Genomic DNA, 22,654 nt, shown 5'->3' with positions numbered 1-22,654 from the left:
AAAATGGATCCCTGGCACAGGAGCATGGTGTATAAGCTGAACTGTTGGTCCGATCCAGGTTGGCAGGGAAGATACCAGGGCAGATGGGCCCATCGGTCTGATCTGATGCAGCAGGGAGCTGGGACACAGGCTCGAGGGACTCATTGTTCTGATCCAGGCAGGCAGGAACCGGGCTCGATGGGCCCATGGCTCTGATCTGATGTATGGGAAAGCAGGGCATGGTGCTAGACTGGCCCACTGTTCTGCAGTTAACTCCTGGGTAGGTAGGCGGGGATACACCCCACTCCATGCTGATCCTCAGAGCACCCTCTGCAGAGGGAACTGTGCCACTGATCCCTCAGTTCAAAGGGCCATGATAGTCTGACCTCCTAAAGGGCTGAGACCCAGATCCCCAGTGCCGTAACCCCCTGCCCTCAGCCCCGGACCTGGCAGAGTTGTTGAAAAGCACATTTATCACAGTGATCACCACACTGCAGCACATCAAGTATAAATAGCCACGCTTATCACCCTGGGCAAACAGGAAACAATTGCTCCACAGAGATATTTTATTTCGTCCGTTTTCTTTTAAATGAGCAAATGTAGTGGCGGTCGGAAAGTATCAAAACCACATATTGCAAACAGGGAAATATACTAGTTGATCAGAAGTACTGGGGTTAAGAGCTCAGGACAGCATCTTTAACACAGGACCAGCATAGGACAAAACTGTTACTGTTTATATATTGCTGGAAACCCAAGTCAGGATTCTGTTGTACCAGGTGCTTCCCAGACAGAGACTGGCCTTGCCCCAGCTGGGATCAGGACCCTGTTGTTCCAGGTGCTGCCCAGACACAGCGAGAGACAAGCCCTGCCCCAGCTGAGATCATGGCCATGTTGTGCCAGGCACTGCGCAGACACACAGTAAGAGCCCATCTCCAAAGAACTTACAATCCATCTAGACAAAGGCAAAATTATTCTCATTTTAGAGAAGGGGAAACTAAGGCATAAATGAGGTGACTTGCCAAAGTTTCTAGCAGAGCTGGGAATCAAACCCAAAACACCTAAGTCCCAGTCACATGGCCATCTTCCCCTGTAGCTGCCTCATGCCTGACCTGGGATGAGACATGTCATCAGTCTCAGCCTCTTCAATCATTGGCCTCTCAGCTGAGCACGATCACAAGGGGTCACTGGGGCAAGTTGGCCTGGTGGCAGGAGTGGGTCTCAGGAGCTGTGGGTTCAATTCCTGGCTCTACGACTCCCTGTGTGACCCTCTCTTTTTGCCTCCGTTTCCCCACCTATAAAAGTGGACTAGTATTTCCCCACCTCAGAGGAGGCAGGATAAATTCAGGAAATGTTTTGATGATGCAGCCACGAAAATTGTAAATCACCTGCATTTTCAAAATTCAACTTCAGCCAGTCCAACGGCAGAAGGGACCATTACATCATTTAGTCTGACCTCCTTTGTAACCCAGACCAGTGAGTTCACCCTGGTCCCCCTGCCCTGAGTCCAGTAACATCTCAAAAGGCATCCAGTCTTGACTGGAAGCCATGGAGAAGAGTAACCAACACTTCCCCAGGCATTTTGTTTCAATGGTTAATCCCTCTCAGGGAGAAAAACCAGCATCTTATTTCCAGCTGGAATTTGTCTGGCTCTAATGTCCAGCCACTGGTTCTTGTTATGCTGTGGTTTGCAGCCATGTAAGTTGTTAGATCATCTTCTTTGTTTCCAAAGGGATCTGAAAAACAGGATGGGAACGAGAATCAGTTGGGAGCTGGTTTAGAGATATGTCCTGGAAAAATCAAACAATTTGAGCTGGGTGGTTTGCTTGGAAACATAGCTGGGAGCTCTCGTGGGTAAATCTGTAATAGGGTGCTCGTTCAGCAAAGCGAAAGAGACACGGCTGTTTAGGACAGGAAGGGAGGACAGCTTGATCTAGGAGGCTTTGGAGAAGTAGGATGGAGTAATTCATGCAGAAGTTTAGCTGGAGAGGTAGAGCTAAGATAAAAAGGTATCCCAAAGCGTGGATTCACAACACTCCCACACCACACTGGGGCACCAGGGCCAGCCCTGACTGCCAGGGGAGCTCCCACCCGTTGCAGCAAAGCGCCCCCTAGCGCTGATGCATTAGGGCGACTGACTGCCGTGGGAGAGCACCCCCACTCCACTCCCTGCAGCACAGCGCTCCCCAGGCTCAGCTCTGACAACCAGGGGACAGCCGCTCTGCCAAGTGCATCGGGACAGGCGCAGGGCCTGGGTGCTGCATGCAGGAGCGGGGTCAAAGCCCGGTGAAACACGCAGATCCCTTCCTCATCCTGTTTCGGGGGCCGGGGGGGGGCACTCTCCCAGCAGCAGCTGCCGGCCCGCTTGAGAGATCGCGCAGGTGGGGGGAGGGGGCAGGTTCTGAGCCCCGGATCACGCGTGGGTCTCTCCCGCCGCCACCATGTTGCAAGGTTCCACCCCCCGACACCACCAGTCCGTCACAGCGTTGCATTGGGGGCTCCCAACGTCGCCCCCCCCCCCCGCTTCTGCCACAGATCGTCGCAACCTTCTGTCTCCTTCTTCCTCCCTAGCTGATTGTAACGTTCGATCGGGGCAATATTCCAGCCCCAACGTTCCTTCCGCCACCCCACCCCCGCCCCCCGGATCGTCGCAATGCTCCATTCCCGCCACCGCCTCGACTGTCCCAACGGGGTTCCCGACGTGCCCCTCCCCCCCACCTCCGGCGACTTCCCAACGTCCCCAGCCCCCCTTCCGCCCCTCCCCCCACCGCGCACATTGCCGCCACGTTCCATCAGGGGCTTCCCAACCGTTCACCCGCCCCACCCCGGCCACCGGCATCCCTCGATCCGGGGCTCCCCGGCCACGATCCATCCGTTTCCGATCTCGCGCTGGGCTGGCCACGTTCCATCCCGCCCGCCGCAACGTTCTGTCCCCTCCCTCGAGACAGTTGCAACGTTCCATCTGGTGGGGAGAGCGGCGGGGGGGGGGGGTTCCCTGAACTTCCTTCCGCCCCCCCCCTCCCTGGCGGCCGCTCGTAGCGTTCGGCCCGGGGGGCTCCCCAAGGTTCTATCCGCTCGCAACGTTCCACCCCTCCCCCCTCGCTCTCCTTCCCTCCCCCCCCCGCGATCGTCGCAACGTTCTATCCCCTCCCCCACCCTCCTCCCCGGATTGTTGCAACGTTCCATCCGCTGCTGCCGCCGCCGCCCGCGACGCTTCCCCGGGGTCCAGGCCGCGCTCGATCGGCGGCTCCGCCGGCTCCCCCCTCACGTGTCCCGGGCTCCCAGCTGGGGAAGAAGGGAGGGGAAGAGGGGGAAGGGGAGGGGGGGAGAGGATCGCTCTCGCTCTCCTCCTCACATGACCCGAGTGTTTGTCCCCGTGATCAGCGCCTCGGCTCCCGTGTCTCCTCCGCGTCCCCTCTGCCTCCATCCGGCGTGAGATTTAAACTCACCCGCCCCCCTTCCTCTCCCTCTTCTCCTTCCCTCCCCCCCGCCCCGGCCTGGTGCTGAGGGGCCTCCCCACCCCTCTCCTTCCCCCCTTCCCCTCCCCCCTCCCCCCTCTCCCCCCATGGACATGCTGGATCCCGGCCTGGACACAGCCACCGCCTCCGCTGCTCCCAGGTAAGGGGAAGAAGGGAGGAAATTCCCCACCCCTCTTCTGGGGGGCCCGATTCCTCCCCACCCCCTCGCTGGGCCTGCGGAGGGGCAGGGTGGGGGAGGGGAGGGGAGGGAGCCAGCCATGATCCTCCTGCAGTAGCAGCGGCGCGGAGAGGGGGAGAACAAAATGGAGGACGAGGCAGAGAGAGAGCGAGAGAGAGAAAGGGGGGAAGGGGGTGGGGGGCTGGGAGCCCAGCGGGCTGGGGGAGAGAGAAGGAGAAGAGGAGGGGCCTTGAGTGTCGATGGGGGCAGAGTTGGAGGGGGCTGTGGCCTGGGGGGAGGGGAAGGGACGGAGCAGGGAGTTGCGGGGTGGGGCTGTGATCTGGGGGGCAGGGAGTGTTTGGAAAGCAAATAGGTGAGGGGGCTGTGACATGGGAGGGGCGGGGAGTGTGTGCCGAGGGGCGGAGGCGGGGAAGGGGTCCAGTGGTCTGTGTGGCTTGTGCCTGGAGTTGGGGGAGTGGGGGAGACAGACAAAGGGGGCCAGGGGGCAGAGTGAGCTGGTGTCAGGAGTGGGGGGCCATATGGGAGGGAGATAGGTAGGGCTGTGATCTGAGTGGATTTGTGTGGGGGGCGCAGACACAGGAGTGAGGGCTGGGCTGGGGTGAGCTGGTGACAGGACTGAAAGGGGGGCAGACAGAGCCTGGGATCTGGGGTGCCGGGGTGAGACAGGAAGAGGGGAGCACCTGGGGTCTGAGTGAGCTGGTGGGGGAGGAGGGAGTTCAGGGGGTCTGCGAGCTAAGCGAATTGGTGTCATGGGTGAGGGGGAGACAGAAGTGGCTGCTGGGGTCTTAGTGGCTCAGTGTCAGGAGCAGGGAGTGTGAGGAACGAAGAAGTGGGGTGGGAGGGGGCAGAGGAGAGGACGGGGGAGGGGGAGGGCTCTTGTTAGCATTGGGGCCCAGAGCAGGTAGAAGGGTCCTGTGACCTGTGCGTGGTGGGGATGGGATGGCAGGGGAGCTGAGCAGGGGGAGTTCACCCCACAAAGTAATTAGTTCCCAGGATCCCCCCCACGCTCTAGATGACTTGGGGCAGGGTCAGCACTGTGGCAGGGAGTGGGGCGCGAATGTAGATGGGATGGGTCCATAGACGGTGGAGTGGCCGAAAGTGACTGCAGAAGCCTATGGGTATTTGATGTCCAGGAGAAAGAGGTGGGGGGTAGATAGCAGTGAGGGGGGAGGAGGCTGCTGTGCTGGAAGTGGGAGAGGGTGCGGTTATGGGGCATCTTCTGGTGATCCTCAGTGTCAAGGGGAGTGAGGTGGAAGCCGTTAGGGGGGAGCAGAGATAAAGTGGGGAGGAGAAAGGGGTGGGCTGAGGGGAGGGGGGCGGGAAGGATTCTAGGATCCACCTGAGTTGGGGGGGGTGGGGACAGGGGCAGACAGAGGTCCCCATGGAGGGGAGGGAGTTGGGAGACTGGAACTACAGATCGGTGTCCTGCATTTGGGGGCAGCCCAGGGACGGGAGGGTGTCGCTCTAAGTGTGCAGGGGGCGGGGTGCACACTCTGGGCCAGCTCAATGGACTCCGGGGGAGCTGTGGCCCATTGACCCCCAGCTGGGATTGGGCCCTGGTGACTCTGGGGGAGCTGAGACTGACCAGTTAGGGGTGTGGCCCTGTATATGGCAGACTGTGATGAGGTCATTCACACTTTCAGGGGGTCTGTGGGGGATGAGACAGGGCCTGTGTTGCATGTGATCTGTGTCCAGGGCTGAAACCTCCTCCGGGGATGAAGGGCAGAGCGGCTCCCCCCCAGCTGCTCCCCCCTCCTTCCTAGCGGTATAAGGCAGCTGATAAAATTCTCCAGCCCTTACCCTCCTCCATAGGCTTAGCAAGAGTATCAGGACGAGCCAGGAGTTGATGGGCATCTGGAAGGAAACTTGGGTTAATATTCTCCAGAGCCAGGGACATTATTGGCCCTGTGGGAGTGGGTGCCCCACACTGGCTCTGCTCCCTTGCCTGAGTCTCCACCTCCGCTGCTCCCCTGAGAGCCTCCCACCTTCGCTCTTTTCTGCCCCCTCCTGCCTTGGAGGCCATGAGGGGGCAGCGAGGAGCCCGTGGTGGGGCAGCCCCACTCAACAGCTGGAAGGGGGGCAGGGCCAGGGCTGAAGAGCTGATTGGCAGCCAGCCCCAGGGCCCCCAGAGCAGCAGCCCTCTGGGTTCTGAGACCCCCTGTTTTTTCTCCAGGGATGCTGGAGCACCTAAGCACTCAAGGAGTCAGCGCCTGTGAAGAGAGCTGGGCTGTAGCCCAAAGTGTGGCCCTTGTTATAATCCCTAGCTCTCGTCTAGCGCTTCCCAGCTGTGATCTCAAAGCACTTTGCAAAGGAAGTCGGTGTCCTCCCCATTTCACAGATGGAAAAACCAAGGCCCAGGGAGGTGAATGGAGACTCCATGGGACTGGATTGTCCTTTGGTGGAAAGGCGAGGCTGCGGCGCATCCGGCATGTCGCCCCAGCGGGCGACTCTGCCCTTGTGATTGCCGGCAAGGCCAGAACTCCGGGCGGGGGCCTGGGCCTTGTTAAAGCCGTTGAGTGTCTCGCAATGCTTTCGGTGCTGCGGAGTCTGGTTGTCTTGGAGACCTTAGGGGAAAAGATTTCACGTTGGGAAGTGAAATGACCTAGCGTTGAATGGTGCTGACCCCCCATGTGCCAGCATGGCACCAGAGGGTGCTGTGCTGCAGTGGGTGGGCGGGGGGCATGCCCCACAGACAGTCAGGACGGGCCCCAATGCCCCCAATGTGCTGCCGGGTGCGAGGTGCTGACCATCTGGCTATTGTCAGAGTAGATGGGTCACTGCAGCTGGAACTAACTGCGCCCATGGGGACTGAAGTGAATAGGTCCCAGAGCCGCTCCCGGCTACAGCTGGCAACACTGGATGCTGTGGAGATCTCCCTGCCATGGCAGCTTTAATTAACCCTGCTAGTGGTCAAGTTTCATGGTTACTGAAGCAGCCAGTCCCTGCCCCAGCTGAGATCAGGGCCCCGTTGTGCCGGGCGCTGCCCAGACACACAGCGAGAGGCAGGCTGTGTCCCAGCTGAGATCAGGGCCCCGTTGTGCCGGGCGCTGCCCAGACACACAGCGAGAGGCAGGCCGTGTCCCAGCTGAGATCAGGGCCCCGTTGTGCTGGGCTCTGCCCAGACACACAGCAAGAGACAGGCCCTGCCCCAGCTGAGATCGGTTCTGTTGTGCTAGACATTGCCTAGACATGCAGCAAGAGACAGTTCCTGCCCAAAGAGTTTCTAATCTAAGGAGGGAAGCGTGGTGCATGATGGGAGATGTAGTCCAGTCTATCCTGGAGAATGTGATTCCTGAACTACAACTCCTGTGAGGCACTGCAATTGCATTTTCAAATAACACTATTTCAGGGTTTACCAACACATTGACTTTTGGGGGTGGGAGGCAGCCTCCTCTCTGGGACTTGATTCTCCTTTAGTCCCTAGTATTTGAGCCACTCCCAAATTTATCTTTCCAAGCCTGGAAGGTGTGTTCCTCATTCTGTCGATGGGGGAAACTGAGGCACGGAGGTCTAAGGGAACATGTGGCAGGCCTGGGAATAGAACCCAAGCACATGGGGTCTTAGCCCAGCACCTTAGCCCCGAAGTCACCCTGAAAGACCACCCAGGGGGTCTGCACTAAGTCGCCTGTGGATGAGAGAGGTGGACATGTCTCACTGGCCCTGCCAGGACGGCTGGACTGGAGGAGCAGGCCTGTCTGCCTGGTGGACTCTCCTAAGGGACAAAGTCTCCAGGGCAGCCGTAGCCGTGCTTAGCGGTTCCTGGGATGTCCAGGCTGCTCAGAGAGGCCTGTGTGAGCAATCATTACTCCCTCAGGGAAGGGATTTGTTGGCAGGAGGGCATTAGAGGGGGGGTTGTACTGTCCCCTAGTCCTGTGTGTCTGTGAAATAGCTCCCATTGGGCATGTATTCCAGAATAACTCCTCTGATTTTACAATGGCTTTTTGTCAATTTCAAGGCCGGGCGGGGCCATTTGATCATCTGGTCTGAGCTCCTGGGTAGCCCAGGCCAGGGAATATTGCCCAGTCCCCCTGCACTGAGCCTCATACTCCCCCTGAACTGCATAAGATCAGAATCTGGCCCATTTATTATTAGTATTGTTTAAAATACGTTCTGTATGTATCCCATTCCTCGGTTTCCATCTCCTCTCTTCCCCCATAGCCAGTCCGTACCAGCTGCAAGTGGATTGGCATCAGCGCCCTCTAGAGGGAAAAGGCCTCATGTCCCATTTCCAGCCCCACTGAGTCAGCCAGCCCCCCCGCCGGCTCTGGGGCCAGATGGGGAGCTAAGGCACCCGAGAGGCCATACCCTGAGCCAGTCTGTTCCTGGATCAGAGCCGGTGCCCAGATGTGGTAGGCACGTCCCATTCGGGGCCCTTTTGCATGCATTTCATAACGTGATACATTTCACAAGGGCGTTAATCGGTGTGTAATGTCCATCCCCGCCCATCCTCCGCTTCGATCCTCTGCAGGGATACAACCGGGGGATCTAAAAGTAAACGTCTTCTGAGTGACCGGAACAACTAGATCCAGTGGTGTAGAGGAATTAACTGACTCAAACTGCTGTGCCTGATCTAGCCGCTAGGGAGTGACAGTTGCACCTCATTTGCCAGGCTTACCAGGGCAAGAAATGTAGTTGTTACTTACTGGGGGGGGGGACCCTGGGTCACTGATTCAGGAAAGACCCTACGAAAACAAAGCTTTAAGTGCAGCGTGCACAAATTGTGGGCCCATGGTAGCACCAGGCAGCTGCGTCGCCGAGCGCCCACCTGTTGCCTTCATCTGATCATCGTGGCCCTGTGTTGGAAAGGGAATGGTCAGCGAACATGGCTAGCAGGCACACAAGAAACTGACCGGGTGGAAAGGAAATTGACTGATGGTGTAAGTGGCTGTGTGAGTCTCCCTGCAGCCTGTGCCCTGCTCATCCAGGCGGGAGTGTCTCTGGGCAGTTGCATACCATGCTGGCATCCAGATAGGCCATGGGCAATATCTCTCCCTGCCAGCGGGAAGGATTAGATTTCAACCCATTCTAATACCTCCCGGCATGAAACCCTGTTTCGGAAAGCAGCTGTCTGAGCCTTCATCTGCAGGAAAGCTGAGGAGAGTAAGTCACGGCATGCATTGTAGCTAGAAGCTTCTGGGAAATATCTGGGTTTGATTTCAGGATCCTTTGTTTGTGTTTATGGTAGGACCAACAGGCACTGTTGTCAATCACTGCACAGACACCCTGTGAGAGACCATCCCTGCCCCAGCTAACCACTAGACCCCACTCCTCTCCCAGCGCTGGGAGTAGAACCCAGGAGTCCTGGCTTCCAGCCCTGCCCTGCTCTAACCCACTAGACCCCAGTCCCTTCCCAGTGCTGGGGATAGAACCCAGGAGTTCAGTTCTAGGTCCGTCTCATCTCTCCCTCTGTCTCCCCCAATCTCAGCTGGGACAGGAAGTCTGGTAGAGCCAGGATTCAAACCCAGCTCCCATTCTAGTTCCTCAAACACTAGATCATTTTCCTGCTCTCTGCTTCTCTTGAGATGGTAGCAAGTGCTGGCAAAAGAGATCAGGCGAAACTGATCTGGCCAGAAATGCAGCTGCTTCTGGGATGAGGCGCTTCAACAGCACACAGCAATGCTGCAGAGTGTAGGACAGGAAGACCAGGTGAATCCTATAGCAGATTAAAATTTAAGGATGAGGATGTGGGGGGAATTAATAGCTCTTTCCAGTAGTCCTTGCGTCCTTGGAGAATGAGGGTCTTCTCCAGCAGTGAACTGGGTGCAGGGAAAGAGGTTAAAATATTGTCCGCTGGGTCCTGGGCGGTGTTCAGTTTCTATGAAATCCGGTAGCTTGGTGGCATTGGTTGTCGGGTATGTGTTACCCCCAGGGCAGAGTTCTGCTTGGTCTTTGCTTGCTGAGGGGCTGAGATCCATGTTACATGGCAAACGGTCACAAACCGAATTACAGCCTCTTCTAGCAAGAGTGGCTACGTGGGGGTTCTCCTCCATCTGGCATCGTCTTGGAGAGCAGGGAAAGAGGAGTGGAGTCTGGTGGGCTAGAGCTGGGGGGCTGGGAGACAGGACTTCTGGGTTCTCTCCTCCACTCTGGAAGGGGAGTGGGGTCTAGTGGTTAGAGCAGGGGGGCTGGGAGACAGGGTGCCTGGGTTCTATCCCCAGCTCTGGGAGTAGAGCACCGGCTGAAGCGGCTCATGCTGGTGTTGTCTCCTTCTATCTTCCAGCCACGAGAAAGGACAAGAAGTTGAAGAAGGAGTTGAGCTGCAGGAAGGTGAGGCGAGGGCAGGAAGCCCTGTTGCCGTCCAGGTGTTGCGTCGGTGGGAACTTGGAGCTCCTGCTTGGGCCATTTAAACCAGCGGGGTGGGACTCGTGCAACCCTGACATCCTCCCCCTGCTCTAGCCATTAGACCCCACTCCCCTCCCAGAGCTGGGGATAGAACCCAGGAGTCCTGACTCCCAGCCTCCCCCGCCCCGCTTTGACTCCATAGGTCATGCTGCCTCCCCAGAGCCGGGGTGTGAACCCTTCCCCCTCCCTCGATGGGGTCCTGTGTGAGTGACTGGTCTCTCCTGGCTCCCAGGGGACGTCACGAACGCCGATGAGCAGACAGCAGTGGCTATTGCTAGTGTCCAGCAAGCAGCCTTCACAGACCACAATATCCAGTACCAGTTCCGCACAGAGAACAATGGAGGACAGGTGAGAGACACTGGGGGGCGGGGTGAGGGCTCTCCCCTGGCAGGCAGCGCAGGCCCCGATGCCCCAGCATGGCAATAGGGGGCGCTGTGCTGCAGGAAGTGAGGCAGGGGCTCTCCCCTGGTGGTCAGGGCTGGTCCCGATGCCCCAGCACGGCACTAAGGGGCCCTGTGCTGTCTGTGGGTTCTGTTCACATTTCTCTATCCCAAATGATCTTTCCTGTCTCCCTCTCTTCCCAGGTGACATACAGAGTGGTCCAGGTGACAGACAGTCAGCTGGATGGACAGACGGATGCAACGGGAGCCGTCAGCGTGGTCTCGACAGCCGCCTTCACCGGGGGCCAGCAGGCTGTCGCTCAGGTGGGGGGCGGGCTGCGCCTGGCTTCTAACCAGGGCTTAGTAAAAGGGACTGGGGAATGAGCAATAGCTGGCCCCTCTAGTGCATTCTTCCTCCATAGGTCTCCAATCGCTTTGCAAAGGAGCCCAGTATCACTGGCCCCGTTGGAGAGGTTGGGGAAACTGAGGCATGGAACGGTGAAGTGACTTGCCCAGGGGTCACCCAGCAGGGCCAGAGATGGAGCTCTGAAGTCCTGAGACTCAGGCCAGTGGCCTCCCCCTTGGGGAAGCTCAGATTAGTTCTAAACAATGGGCTTAGCAGATAGCTCATGTGGAGTTAATTATAAATCACACTGCAAGAGTGGGCTGTATTAGGTGTATTATGGTAGTGTCCATGGGTCCCAGCTGGGGTCAGGGCCCCGATGTGCCAGGCGCTGCCCAGATGCAGCAAGAGACAAGGCCTGCCCCAGCTGGGGTCAGGGCCCCGTCGTGCCAGGCGCTGCCCAGACACACAGCGAGAGACAAGCCTTGCCCTGGAGAGCTCAGTCCCCATCTGAAAGATGCAGCAGAGTTGGAAATGGAACCCAGGTGTCCCTGTGTCTCCACCATACTTTCCCTGTCTCGGGGAGCTGGAGGTGCTCTTGGGTTAGAGCCCCCACCCCCTCCAGTGCTTCACGGTTTATTTTTAGCCTGACATTGCGGGGGCCTCTTTGTTCTCCGCAAACATGCACTTGCTCGGATGGGGTCAGGGCCAGGCTGTCTCATGCAGCTGTGGCTGTTGGCTGCACCAGGCAGCTCGGGGCACAAGCCCCAAGGAGCAAACAACGTGCCTTTCTAATGCAGCTGAATGTAGGCTCCGCCGTCTGGATTGTCAGCCGCTTGGGACAGGGGCCAGTGCCTGGCACCGGGGGGGGTTCTGGGCCAGCACTGGGGCTGATGATAATCCTGCCGTTCGCCCCTGACGTATCTGCACAGGGCAATGGCAGAGTAGTTCCCCGGGAGGTTGTGAAGTGAAAGCGATTTGAGTCCAGAACAATGTTTACACAGGACCCTCTTCTGGACTAGCTTTTGGGGTCTAATCCCTGCTTCTCAGGTCCAGCTGTGCAGATGGCCAGAGGGCAGCCGGCCGGAGCCCCTCTGCTGTGGGTGGGAAGGGAGGGCTAGTCACTGCTTCGCTCCATAGTGTCTCCAGCAGCCTCTCCTCTAGGGCAAACGCCCCCCAGCTCTGTGGCCAGCTTCTCCTTTTTAATCTGCCCTTCCCCAGGGAGCCCAGGCTCTGCTGCTGCACCTAATTGGCGTGGGTGGGATGGAGCGTGTCCCATCACTAGGCTGTAAAAGGCAGTCTGGCCTGCTGGGTAGAGCGCTGGTTCATTCCCAACTTGGTCTGCCAGGTAATGGTGGCCAAATTGTGTGGCTCCGTGCCTCAGTTTCCCCATCTGAGCCATGACGATAATGGTGCTGGCCATGTGCAGGAAGCGTTTCCACCTAAAGAGCTCAAACGCTAGAGAAAAGCTCGGGGGTCCGATGATGCTGGTTATTTGTTCTCTAACCATAAAATGGCCGCAGACTTTTTCTTTCCTTTTTTTTTTTTTTTTTTTTCTTTTCTGAAAAGCCTTAAAAAGTTGGGTCTTGGCCTACATAAGCAATGACGTGTGGGGGTCACGCTCACAGGCTGCAGGGCTATGCCCTGCAGAGCAGCCGCTCTGGGAAGGATCCAGGAGACCTGGGGCACCAACAGCCCATGAGCTCCCTGGCATTGCTGTGGCTAAGAGGGCGAACAAGCCGCTGGCTGGAGAAGAGCGAGTGGGAGCTGGGAAGTGGGGTCCCCTCTGGATACAGCATGGGGGATGCCATGGCTGGAGACTGCGCCCAGCTCTGGGGGGATGTGCGTCAAACAGGACATCAGGAAATTGGGGGAGGGCTCAGGGAAGAGCGACGGGGACGATCCGAGGGCTGGAAAACCTGCTGAAGGAGCTTGATCTGTGGAGTTTCTCCAGAGACAGCCCAGAGGGGACTAGATCCCGGTCTGTCAGAGTCTCCCTGGGGAGGAGATTGTGGGGAACAGACAGCTGGTTAGCTCAGCCAGGCAAAGTGGGAGCTGGCGGGTGATGCTGGATTAATTTAGGTTGGAAATAAGGGGCAGATTTTTAACCAGGACAGAATTAACCCTTTGCATGACTGTTCCAAGGGACCTGGTGGAATCTTTATCACCTGAACGTCCTGAAATCTAGATCTTTCTAAAAGACCCTCTGCTTCAGTTCTTTGGGCCAGCCCTGACAGCCAGTGGAGAGCTTGCACCCTGCAGGGCAGCGCCCCCTAGCACCATGCTGGGGCATTGGGGCCAGCCCTGGCTGCCAGGGGAGAGCCTGCAGCGCAGCGCCCCTCCTGGCTTCCCCACGTCTCGCAGGCTGGATCTTCCCCATCCTCTTACTGACCACACTGAGGCAGAAGAGGGTGACTGAACTGTAGGTCTGGGCTTCAGGGCAGCGATCTCCAGCTGGTGGTGGGGTCAGGAGGAAATCTATCTCAGGGGCAGGTCATTCCATCATTGACCACTGGGGGGTGCCTTTGTCGGAAGCAGCTGGTTCTGGCCAGTGCTGGAGACAGGACACTGGGCTAGATGGGCTCGTTGGTCTGATCAGAGGGTGGGGAAGGCTATCAGGCTTGGTCCCGCTCCCCTCCAAGAGCCGGGGATAGAACCCAGGAGTCCTGACTCGCTCCCCTCACCCGCTCTAACAGGTGCCCTCTTCTCCTCTTTCTCAGGCTGTGATCCAGAACCCGTTCAGCAATGGCGGAAGCCCGGCCGCAGACGCAGTCAGTGGGGAGGCCCGCTTCGCGTATTTCCCTGCCTCCACGGTGGGGGATGCCACGGCCGTGTCAGTTCAGACCACAGATCAGTCACTGGCACAGGCTGGAGGTGAAAGGACCCCACCAGTTTCACCGGGGCTGGGAAGACTTGAGGGGGGGCAGGAAGGGTGGCTGGGTCTGTTTGCTCCTAAGACTCAGGACTTCTCTACTCTGCAGCTGGGCAGTTTCTATTTCCGGGGGGGGGGGGGGGGTAAAGACGCCTCGCCGGTGAAGGTTTGACCGCTCTGGTTCACGGTTGGCGCAGCATCATCCGCAAAGCATGCTGGGAGGATGGCTTGGCTGACCTGGAATATCTCAGCCCTGCTTTATTTAAAGGGAAGGTCTAGAAAGGATTAGCAGAAGTGGGAAAGCATTTTGGGAGACGGAGGGGGGCTCTCTGGAGACCCAGGCAGTGTCGGTGCGTCAGTCGCACCCGAGGCAGCTCCCCCCTCCCAGCGACGGGCTCAGGCTCTCGGCAGACTCAGGCAGGTGTCAGTTTTGCTCACTAATGCTTTGGAGCTTTCCCCCCGCCCCCGAGGAACAGAAACCCCTTTTACTGAACACTGAGGTTCTGCAAAGTCACATGAGTCCATGAGCCCAATCCTGAGCACCTGGCTAGAGCGTCTTGCCCTAAATCCTGAATATGAATTGCGCCAGGTATTTGTAGTGGGGGATGGGGCAGAACCACTTCCGGGCTGTATTCCCAGGTCCACAAAGAACCGCCCCAAAACAGGCTCACGCCCCAATGGCTTCCTCTTCCCCTTTAAATCCTCCTCAGCCTGACGCAGATCTAGTGAATCTCCGGGATTGAAATTTGGGCACCAGTGGCTGTTCCTGATTGATTTTCCCCCCTTCCTTGTTTAAATGACCAGCATCCCAGCAGAATAGCGTCATCATCAGGCTGTTAATTGCCCCCTCGTTACGGCCGTTTCTGGGGTCTGATAACGAGACCCCGAGGCATCTAACCTGCCTGCGGCGCCAACCTTCCCCTTCTGTAACCTGGAGGGCAGCTCAAGCTGAACTGTTCAGATCGAACGTAGGCGGAGTCGTTCAGAATGGAACCCAGGAGTCCTGGCTCCCAGACCCCCCCCCCCACCCCCGACTCTAACCCACCAGATCCCAGTTCCCTCCCAGTGCTGCGGATAGAACCCAGGGGTCCTCATTTCCAGGAGTCCAGTTCTGAATCCGTCTCACCTCTCCCTCTGTCTCTCCCGACAGGCCAGTTCTATGTGATGATGACCCCCCAAGATGTGTTGCAGACAGGGACGCAACGCACCATCGCTCCTCGCACGCACCCGTACTCCCCGTATGTAGCCTGTGAAGTTGGGGTGGGGGGTGGCCCCAAAAATCTCCCATCTGCCTGCAACTTGCCCAGCTTCAGCTATGTGGGGAGGGGTCCCCCATGGGGCTGGGATCTGCTTGCTGGGGGAGGGGTAGTGGATCGCTGGGGGATCTCCCAGCTCCCCTCCTTGTCCTGTCCACCTCTCTTGGCCCTTATCCTGTCCAGCTTCCCCCCTCCCCCAGCTCCTGCTCTAACCACCTCCCCCAAGCCTCCGGGGTTTCCGGGCTCCTCGCTGCGTGCAGCCCTGTACCAGCACCTGCTGCCTAGGTGTGCCCAGCAGATCCTTCCCCTCTCCACCAGCTACGCTGAGCAGCACTTCGCCAGGAGCCAGCCAGCCACAGGCAAACCCGCCTGGGCCTGGCATCACCCCTACAGGGCGTCCGCCTTGCAGGGGATTAGAAACCCCTGCAGAGGAGCCAGCCTGTGACCAGGGGGGCTTAGGTCCTAGGATTGAGCATGCGACTGGAGGCGGGCTCTCAGGAAGGGGGGGAGGGCTTGGAAAGGAGTCTAGACATTGAGAAAGAGAGAGACCGCTGCCCCCTGCTGGATGGAACTGGAGTGTGTGTGTGTGCGCGTGCGTGCGCCTCCTACCCCCTGCTGGGTCTGGATCTGCACACCCAGAGTGAGTGTGAGGAGGGAGAGCGAAAGATCAGTAGCTCAGGACGGCCTGGACTCCGCATGGGGGTTTGGTGTCAGTTCAGATTTTTTTTTTTTTTTTTTTTTTTTTGTCCCTCTTGTAACTCCCTCCTCTCTCTGTGTGCTACCCCTAGGAAGATGGATGGGACGCGGACACCCCGCGATGAGAGGCGGCGAGCCCAGCACAACGAAGGTGGGTGGCGGGCTGAGATCTCCCTGGTCTCATGCCCCGTTTCACCCCACTTATCTTGGGGCTTCCCCGTCCCAAACACAGCCCTTTGTGCCCTTGAGATCTTTGATAGGCAGATTGTATCTGGCCAGGCCTCCGTTGCCCCCCCCCCCCCCAGCTATCCACCCCCTCAGCCAAGTGTAAGAAATGTCTCTTCTTTTTAGTATAATCTCCTGGCCCTCCACAGGGCCCTGAGATCTCTGGCCAGCTGCTTTTAATACCCAGTGCAGCCTGTCCCGGGCAGCACACGTGGGTCTGGGAATCTCCATCCATTCTGGAAGTGCAAATGATGAGAGGGAACATGAAACTGACTAGTGTGTGCGGATGGAGAAGAAAACAAGGGGAAAATTCTCTCTGCGCAGATCATCTCCGGGCTGGGATATCAGGGTTCTGAAAGGCTCTTAGAGGGGTGCACTCAACCTGTATCTAACAGGGGGATCCAAGTCTGAACAGTCACGACTGGGGCCAGCAAAATGTTTTCTATTGGAATGGGATAGTTTTCGGCACAACAGAACTTACAGCGAAAATTTTCTTCCTGTGGAAAATTTTGATTTTTTTCCACGACAGATTGCTGAGAGTCTGAAACTGCCATGGTTTGGCTGAAATATTGAATATCTAGATTCTGAAATGTAGAGCTGGTCTGAAAACCGACTTTCCATCCAGCAAAATATGTTGAGACGTGAACATATTCATCCCCAGTCTGGCCAAAAAGCCAAAACATTCATGGTTTTTGCCATACACATTTTTAAACTGCCATTTTTGGGGGTCAGTATGGACCGTTTTCTGTTTTTAAACATTTTTTTAAATATAAAAAAACTCAAAAGGAACCGTTTATACTCTTCCATCGGAAAGATTTTTGTTTTCTAAAATTTTTTAAACAAAACTTTGTTCAAATCAGTACGATTTCACAAAATGTTTTGGGTTTGTTCAGAAAGGAAGTATCCGGTTGTCTTTTTTTTTTCTACCAGTTGTACTAAAATTCCACCACATGGCCTCATGCCTGCTGGCCTCTAAATTGAGCTCTTTGGTCAAACTACATCTCCCATGATGCACTGTGGTGCCTCATGCATTTTTCTCAGAGTTGATCTGTCTGGTATTCTGGTAATACTACATCTCCCATGATGCACCACGGCCACGCAACTACTATGATACATCTTCTGACCAAGAGGGCAGACCGTGGTGCATCATGGGAGACGTAGTTCAGCCAGGGAGATGGGTCTGTAGGGTGGTTTGGAGCAGGATGCGTCCGACTACAACTCCCAGAAGGCCCTAAGCATCTTTTCAGAATTTTGGCCAAAAACTCAATTTTTATTTTTTCATTTTCATGAACATTTTCTGGCCCCCCTCACATTTTCCGATCAGCTCCAGTCCTGCGGCAACCTGCCCTGTGACTGGGCCGAGGCTCCAGGTGGGGGCGCTGTGCGTTAACCATGTGTTTTTCTCTTCACCCCCCCCCCCCCCCCAGTGGAGAGGAGGAGGCGGGACAAAATTAACAACTGGATTGTCCAGCTATCGAAAATCATTCCAGACTGCAACACTGACAACAGCAAGACGGGCGCGGTGAGGGGCAGGGGCTGGGCCGGGCTGGGAGGGTACAGCATGGGGGATGATATTTGAGGGAGGGGGCAGCTGAGACTGGAGCGGGAAGCTCCCTGTGTTGAGGGAGAGGCACATACTGAACACACCCACCAGGAACAGACTTCATGGGGCAGCTCCCATCAGGCCATGAGGAAGTGAGGAGGTGATGTTTTATGTCTGCTTACTGGCTTGCTTATTGTAGGGGGGACTCGGAACCCTTGGGGGTTTCCACGCCCTGGCTTGGTGGTGGTGTGGGGTGGCTTGGTGGGTGCTCGGATTATTGTAGGGTCTTGGGGTCAGGGCTCTGTGCGTGGTTTGCTATTGTAGGGTCTCCTGAAAGCGCTGGGTCTCCAAAAACACTGGGTTTGTTGTTGTGTAGGACGACTGGCAAAAGGCTAATGTAATTCCCACCTTTAAAAAAGGGAAGGAGGAGGATCCGGGGAACTACAGGCCAGTCAGCCTCACCTCAGTCCCTGGAAAAATCATGGAGCAGGTCCTCAAGGAATCAATTTTGAAGCACTTTGAGGAGAGGAAAGTGATCAGGAATAGTCTGCATGGATTCACCAAGGGCAAGTCATGTCTGAGTAACCTAATTGCCTTCTGAGGAGATGACTGGCTCTGTGGATGAGGGGAAAGCAGTGGACGTGTTGTTCCTTGACTTTAGCAAAGCTTTTGATACGGTCTCCCACAGTATTCTTGCCAGCAAGTTAAAGAAGTATGGGCTGGATGAATGGATTATAAAGTGCATAGAAAGCTGGCTAGATTGTCGGGCTCAACAGGTAGTGATCAATGGCTCCATTTCTAGTTGGCAGCCGGTAACAAGTGGAGTGCCCCAAGGGTCGGTCCTGCGGCCGGGTTTGTTCAGTATCTTCAATGATGTTCTGGAGGATGGCATGGATTGCACCCTTAGCAAAGTTGTAGATGACACTAAACTGGGAGGAGAGGTAGATACGCTGGAGGGTAGGGATAGGATACAGGGGGACCTAGACAAATTAGAGGATTGGGCCAAAAGAAATCTGATGAGGCTCAATAAGGAGAAGTGCAGAGTCCTGCACTTAGGATGGAAGAATCCCATGCACCGCTACAGACTAGGGACCGAATGGCTCGGCAGCAGTTCTGCAGAAAAGGACCTAGGGGTTACAGTGGACGAGAAGCTGGATATGAGTCAGCAGTGTGCACTTGTTGCCAAGAAGGCTAACGGCATTTTGGGCAGTAGGGGCATTGCCAGCAGATCGAGGGACGTGATCATTCCCCTCTATTCAGCATTGGTCAGGCCTCATCTGGAGTACTGTGTCCAGATTTGGGCCCCACTCTACAAGAAGGATGCGGAAAAATTGGAAAGAGTCCAGTGGAGGGCAACAAAAATTATTAGGGAGCTGGAGTACATGACTTCTGAGGAGAGGCTGAGGGAACTGGGATTGTTTAGTCTGAAAAAGAGAAGAGTGGGGGGATTTGATAGCAGCCTTCAACTCCTTGAGGGGGGGGGGGGGTTCCACAGAGGATGGAGCTCGGCTGTTCTCTGTGGTGGCAGATGACAGAACAGGGAGTAATGGTCTCAAGTTGCAGTGGGGGAGGTCTAGGTTGGATATTAGGAAACACTATTTCACTAGGAGGGTGGTGAAGCACTGAAATGGTTTCCATAGGGAGGTGGTGGAATCTCCTTCCTTAAAGGTTTTTAAGGCCCAGCTTGACAAAGCCCTGGCTGGGATGATTAATTGGGGTTGGTCCTGCTTTGAGCAGGGGATGGGACTAGATGACCTCCTGAGGTCCCTTCCAACCCTGATATTCTATGGTTCTATGTCTCTTGGAGGATGCCACACTCGCTGTTGTGGCGCAGGGCCAAGGCTGTGCACTGATTTTGTTTTTGTAGGGTCTCCCAGGAGTGCGGAGGGCGGGATGAAGGATTGCAGCCTGCCCTTTCCCAGCTGTACTGGTGCCCGGGTGGAGATCCTGGGAAAACTCACTGTGGACAGTATCAGCAATCCGCTCAGCAAATCCATCTCTCTGCCAAGGGGCCCTGGGGCATGTGAGAGACCCTACAATAACAAACCGGTGCATTTGGCGCCCCCCCTGCTTCCAAGAGGCCCTACAATAACAAGTGGAAATGGAGTGATCACCAGGAGACCCTTCAATAACATACTTGCCCAGCGCTCCCACAAGACCTTATAGTGAGACACTGGGGCCTGACAGGACCCTCCAATAACAAACCCAGGATTCGCAGAGCCCCGAGTCTCCTGGCCAGAACCTGCTGATGTGTTTTGAAGGCGGGAGGCAGTGGAGTGGGGAGAAAGCAGATAAAAATCCCAGTGTGGGTCGTTCCTGGAGACCCCCAGAGCTTTCTGGCTTTGTTGCTGCTCTTGGCCAGGGGATGGCGGGTCCCCTTTGGCAGGGAGGCTGATGTGTACTGGGGGGAGATTGGTGGGGAGGGACATATGGTGGGAGGGATTTCATGGTGGTGGTGAGGTCCTGGAGATCTTGGGGGGGGGGGGCAGTGGGGAGGTGTTCCAAAGATGTGGAGGGTGATTGGAGGTGAGGGGGAAGTTCCAGGGGGGCACAACGGGGGGGTTCCAGGGAGGTGGGTTTGGTGGAGGGGGATTCAGTGGAAGAGGTCCTGGGGGGCGAGTGGGAGGGGGGAATTCAGTGGGGAAGTGTTCTGAGGTTGTGGGGGGGAATTCAAGGGGGCAGGACTGGGGTGATTATGCGGGTGATTGGGCGTGGGGGGGGGGTGTTGTTGGAGGGTGCTCTGGCGTCCTGGTGGGATTTCCAGGGACCCTGGGGCAGGTGGTGGGTTTTGGGGGTGAGCTGAGGGATTGGGGGGGCACAACTGGGGTGGTGGGTTGGGGGTTCAGTGACTGGGGCGGGGGGTCCCAGTGCATTTTGCGCTGAAGGATTCCCCTGCCCGTCCATGCAGAGCAAAGGGGGCATCCTGTCCAAGGCCTGCGACTACATCCGGGAGCTGCGCCAGACCAACCAGCGCATGCAGGAGACCTTCAAGGAGGCCGAGCGGCTACAGATGGACAACGAGCTGCTACGGCAACAGGTAGCCGGGGCAATGCCCCCTCCCTCCCCCGTCTGTCTGTCCATCCCCTTATATTCTTCCCCCCCCACACACCCCTGTCCGTTCCCCCACATGTACCTTTCCATGCCAAAGTGTCCCACCGTGCTGTTAACACAGCGATTGTGCAGCTGCTTCTGGAGTGGGGAACAGCCACACATAACACCGCACAGGCTGGATCGCCTGGCGCTGAGATGCAGCCACCTCTGGGGTGAGGCAGCTGGGGGACAGCCACACATCGCACCACATAGCAGTTTGTGCCACGGTCAGGGAGAATGTCAAAGCCAGTGGAAGCTGGAGCAGAAAGTTTTCAAGTCAGCGTGATGGGAGTTTGGCCAGGAAACGAGAGTTCACATCTCTGAGGCCGAGGAGAAGTCCTGGGGTGTGTTAATGCATTGGGGCAGCCCTGCCCAGCTCCGAGGTCGCACTCGTTCATTTCCCTCTCTCTCTGGCCCAGATCGAGGAGCTGAAGAACGAGAACGCCCTCCTCCGAGCGCAGCTTCAGCAGCACGGCATCGAAACCGTGGGCGACACCCCGGGGCAGTAACCGCTTCTTCACCACCTCGTCCTCCTCGGCACCGGATCGCCGCCCTTCCCCCACCTCCTTCCCTCCCTTCTGCCCTCTGTCTGGTGCAAAGAGAGCTCCCCGTGTTAACACCGCGCGGCCAAACTCGACCCGGGGGGGCGCTGAGGTGGCAGCTGCACGGCAGGCCCCTGTTTTGCTGTGCCCCCCTCCTCTGAGCCCCACCGGCCCCCTCCCCCCCCATAGGAAATATTAAGATTAAAGCAAACAAACTGCGTTTTTTATAGTAGGTTTTTAACACAGGATAGCAGCCCTGGGACATCCATTTCCCTCCCCCAGCCCAGCTATGGGTTCAAATCCTCCCCCTTCTGGCTTAAAGTTGTAGCGTCACAGTGGCCCTTCCCCGTCCAATCCTTCCGTTCAAGCCGCGGTGTGTGTCTCGCTCGGCTGCCGCCATGTGGCTCCAGCTGCCCATGTCTCTCAAGGCAGGTAGCTACATGGCCAAAGCATTGGGGGTGGGGTTCTGTTACTGCCCTCCCCCCCCCCCCCGCCTCCCGTTTTGGACACCCGGGGGGGTGGTATTTTTCCTCTGCAGGCAACAAACCTCTGAAAAATCACACCCCTTTGAAAATGTAGCAACTTGGGGGGTGGGGGGGGCAGGAATGGGGCCATCCCAAATCACTAGCCCAGTTTGGCAAGTTCTAGCCAGCTGGCGTGGCTCTGATTAGCTCGAATCCACTCGTGTCTCACCAGCTGAGCAATTCAGTTAATACCCTTGTGGCCACCAGACCTTCCAAAGGTGGCTAGCGAGTTTGTAGCTCTTATTTTATTTTATTTTTTTTTTTCCCCCTGCCTGTCAAATCACAGCTACCTTTTCCAAGAGGTCTGACTTCCGGGGGGGGTGGGGGGGAGCTTTCCAAAAAACCCCTCACGGCATCTCATGTCAGGCAGCCGGAAAAAAGTAGAGACACGCAACATTGCTAGCCCGTTCTCTTCCTAAAACTGTGGCTGTCCCATGTGTCCATTCATCTGATCTGTTCTTCATCCCTCTTTCTCTTGTAATTATGTTTTGAACAGAGGGAGGTCCCTCTTTTATTTTTATTTTTTTTGTAATTAATCTGTATTTTATTTTTTAGTTCCAAATGCATTTGTATAGAGGTACGTCACCTGTATCATAACTTGAACCCGGAAAGTTTAATATTTACCAAGGTCGACTAAATGCTTGTTTTCTGTGGAGGGTTTTTGGCAGATATATACCTATATATAATTTTTTTAAAAAAAATTATAAATTCAGCGGTCGATTTCACTATCTTTGGCTCAGAATCGGGAGATCTCTTCAATTCCCTTTTCTCGCAATCTTCAATTTGGCTTTATTTCTCTTCTCGAAGCACGATATTTTTTTGGCTTTTTGGGTTGGTTGTTTGTTTTTTAAATAAGCATGGCTCTAAAAAAACCAAAAATTCGCAAAACCCAACAAAAAAAAATTTATAATAGCGAGCTTTTAGCTTTGGGGTTTTTTTTTATATACTGGCAAAAAAAAAAAAAAAAAAAAAGAGAAGCAAGACTTTCCGCTGGAGTTGGAAATATTGTGTACCCTTTTTGTCCTGGTCCCCACGGAACGTAAGAATGAATGAATCAAGGAAAGAAAAAAAGGCAAATCAGATTTAAGGAAAAGAAAAGGAAGGGAAAAAAACGTGGATTGAGTTGAATTGCAGAGTTTGAATGTTGGAAAGTAGGAAATTAATTCTGTTTATATATAAAAGAGGAAAAAACTGCACAGACATAATAT

General features: G+C 56.0%; 1 protein-coding gene and 1 long non-coding RNA gene across 4 annotated transcripts; one reads left to right on the top strand and one right to left on the bottom strand.

The window, feature by feature from the left end:
• Positions 1–515: 515 nt before the first annotated feature.
• LOC119847677 lies at positions 516–3,394 on the bottom strand. 3 transcript variants are annotated; one of them, XR_006276863.1, is made up of 2 exons: positions 3,332–3,394; positions 516–1,712 (listed from the first exon to the last, which is right to left on the bottom strand). It is a non-coding gene; the product is annotated as an uncharacterized LOC119847677 (long non-coding RNA). The 3 variants fall into 3 exon arrangements; XR_006276862.1 differs by lacking the exon at positions 3,332–3,394 and adding an exon at positions 3,133–3,260; XR_005290151.2 differs by lacking the exon at positions 3,332–3,394 and adding an exon at positions 2,801–2,932.
• On the top strand, positions 2,992–22,651 carry USF2 (upstream transcription factor 2, c-fos interacting). The gene is made up of 10 exons (XM_038382597.2): positions 2,992–3,594; positions 9,854–9,900; positions 10,208–10,323; positions 10,560–10,679; positions 13,419–13,572; positions 14,721–14,808; positions 15,615–15,673; positions 17,175–17,269; positions 20,199–20,327; positions 20,800–22,651. Exons 1-10 carry the CDS (start codon positions 3,542–3,544, stop codon positions 20,887–20,889), a joined length of 951 nt encoding a protein of 316 aa, XP_038238525.1. The 5' UTR covers positions 2,992–3,541; the 3' UTR covers positions 20,890–22,651.
• Positions 22,652–22,654: the final 3 nt, after the last annotated feature.

This window comes from Dermochelys coriacea, chromosome 24 (assembly GCF_009764565.3).
Source record: "Dermochelys coriacea isolate rDerCor1 chromosome 24, rDerCor1.pri.v4, whole genome shotgun sequence".
NCBI lineage: Eukaryota > Metazoa > Chordata > Testudines > Dermochelyidae > Dermochelys > Dermochelys coriacea.
Note: the sequence above shows the minus strand (reverse complement) of the source record. Positions and strands in the feature narration are given on the sequence as shown.

Bases quoted from the DNA above. Each gene is read 5' to 3' on its own strand.
- USF2 (XM_038382597.2), top strand. From the start codon at position 3,542: ATGGACATGCTGGATCCCGGCCTGGACACAGCCACCGCCTCCGCTGCT. The intron at 3,595-9,853 runs GTAAGGGGAAGA...TCTATCTTCCAG, and splicing joins ACCGCCTCCGCTGCTCCCAG to CCACGAGAAAGGACAAGAAG. The intron at 20,328-20,799 runs GTAGCCGGGGCA...TCTCTGGCCCAG, and splicing joins ACGAGCTGCTACGGCAACAG to ATCGAGGAGCTGAAGAACGA.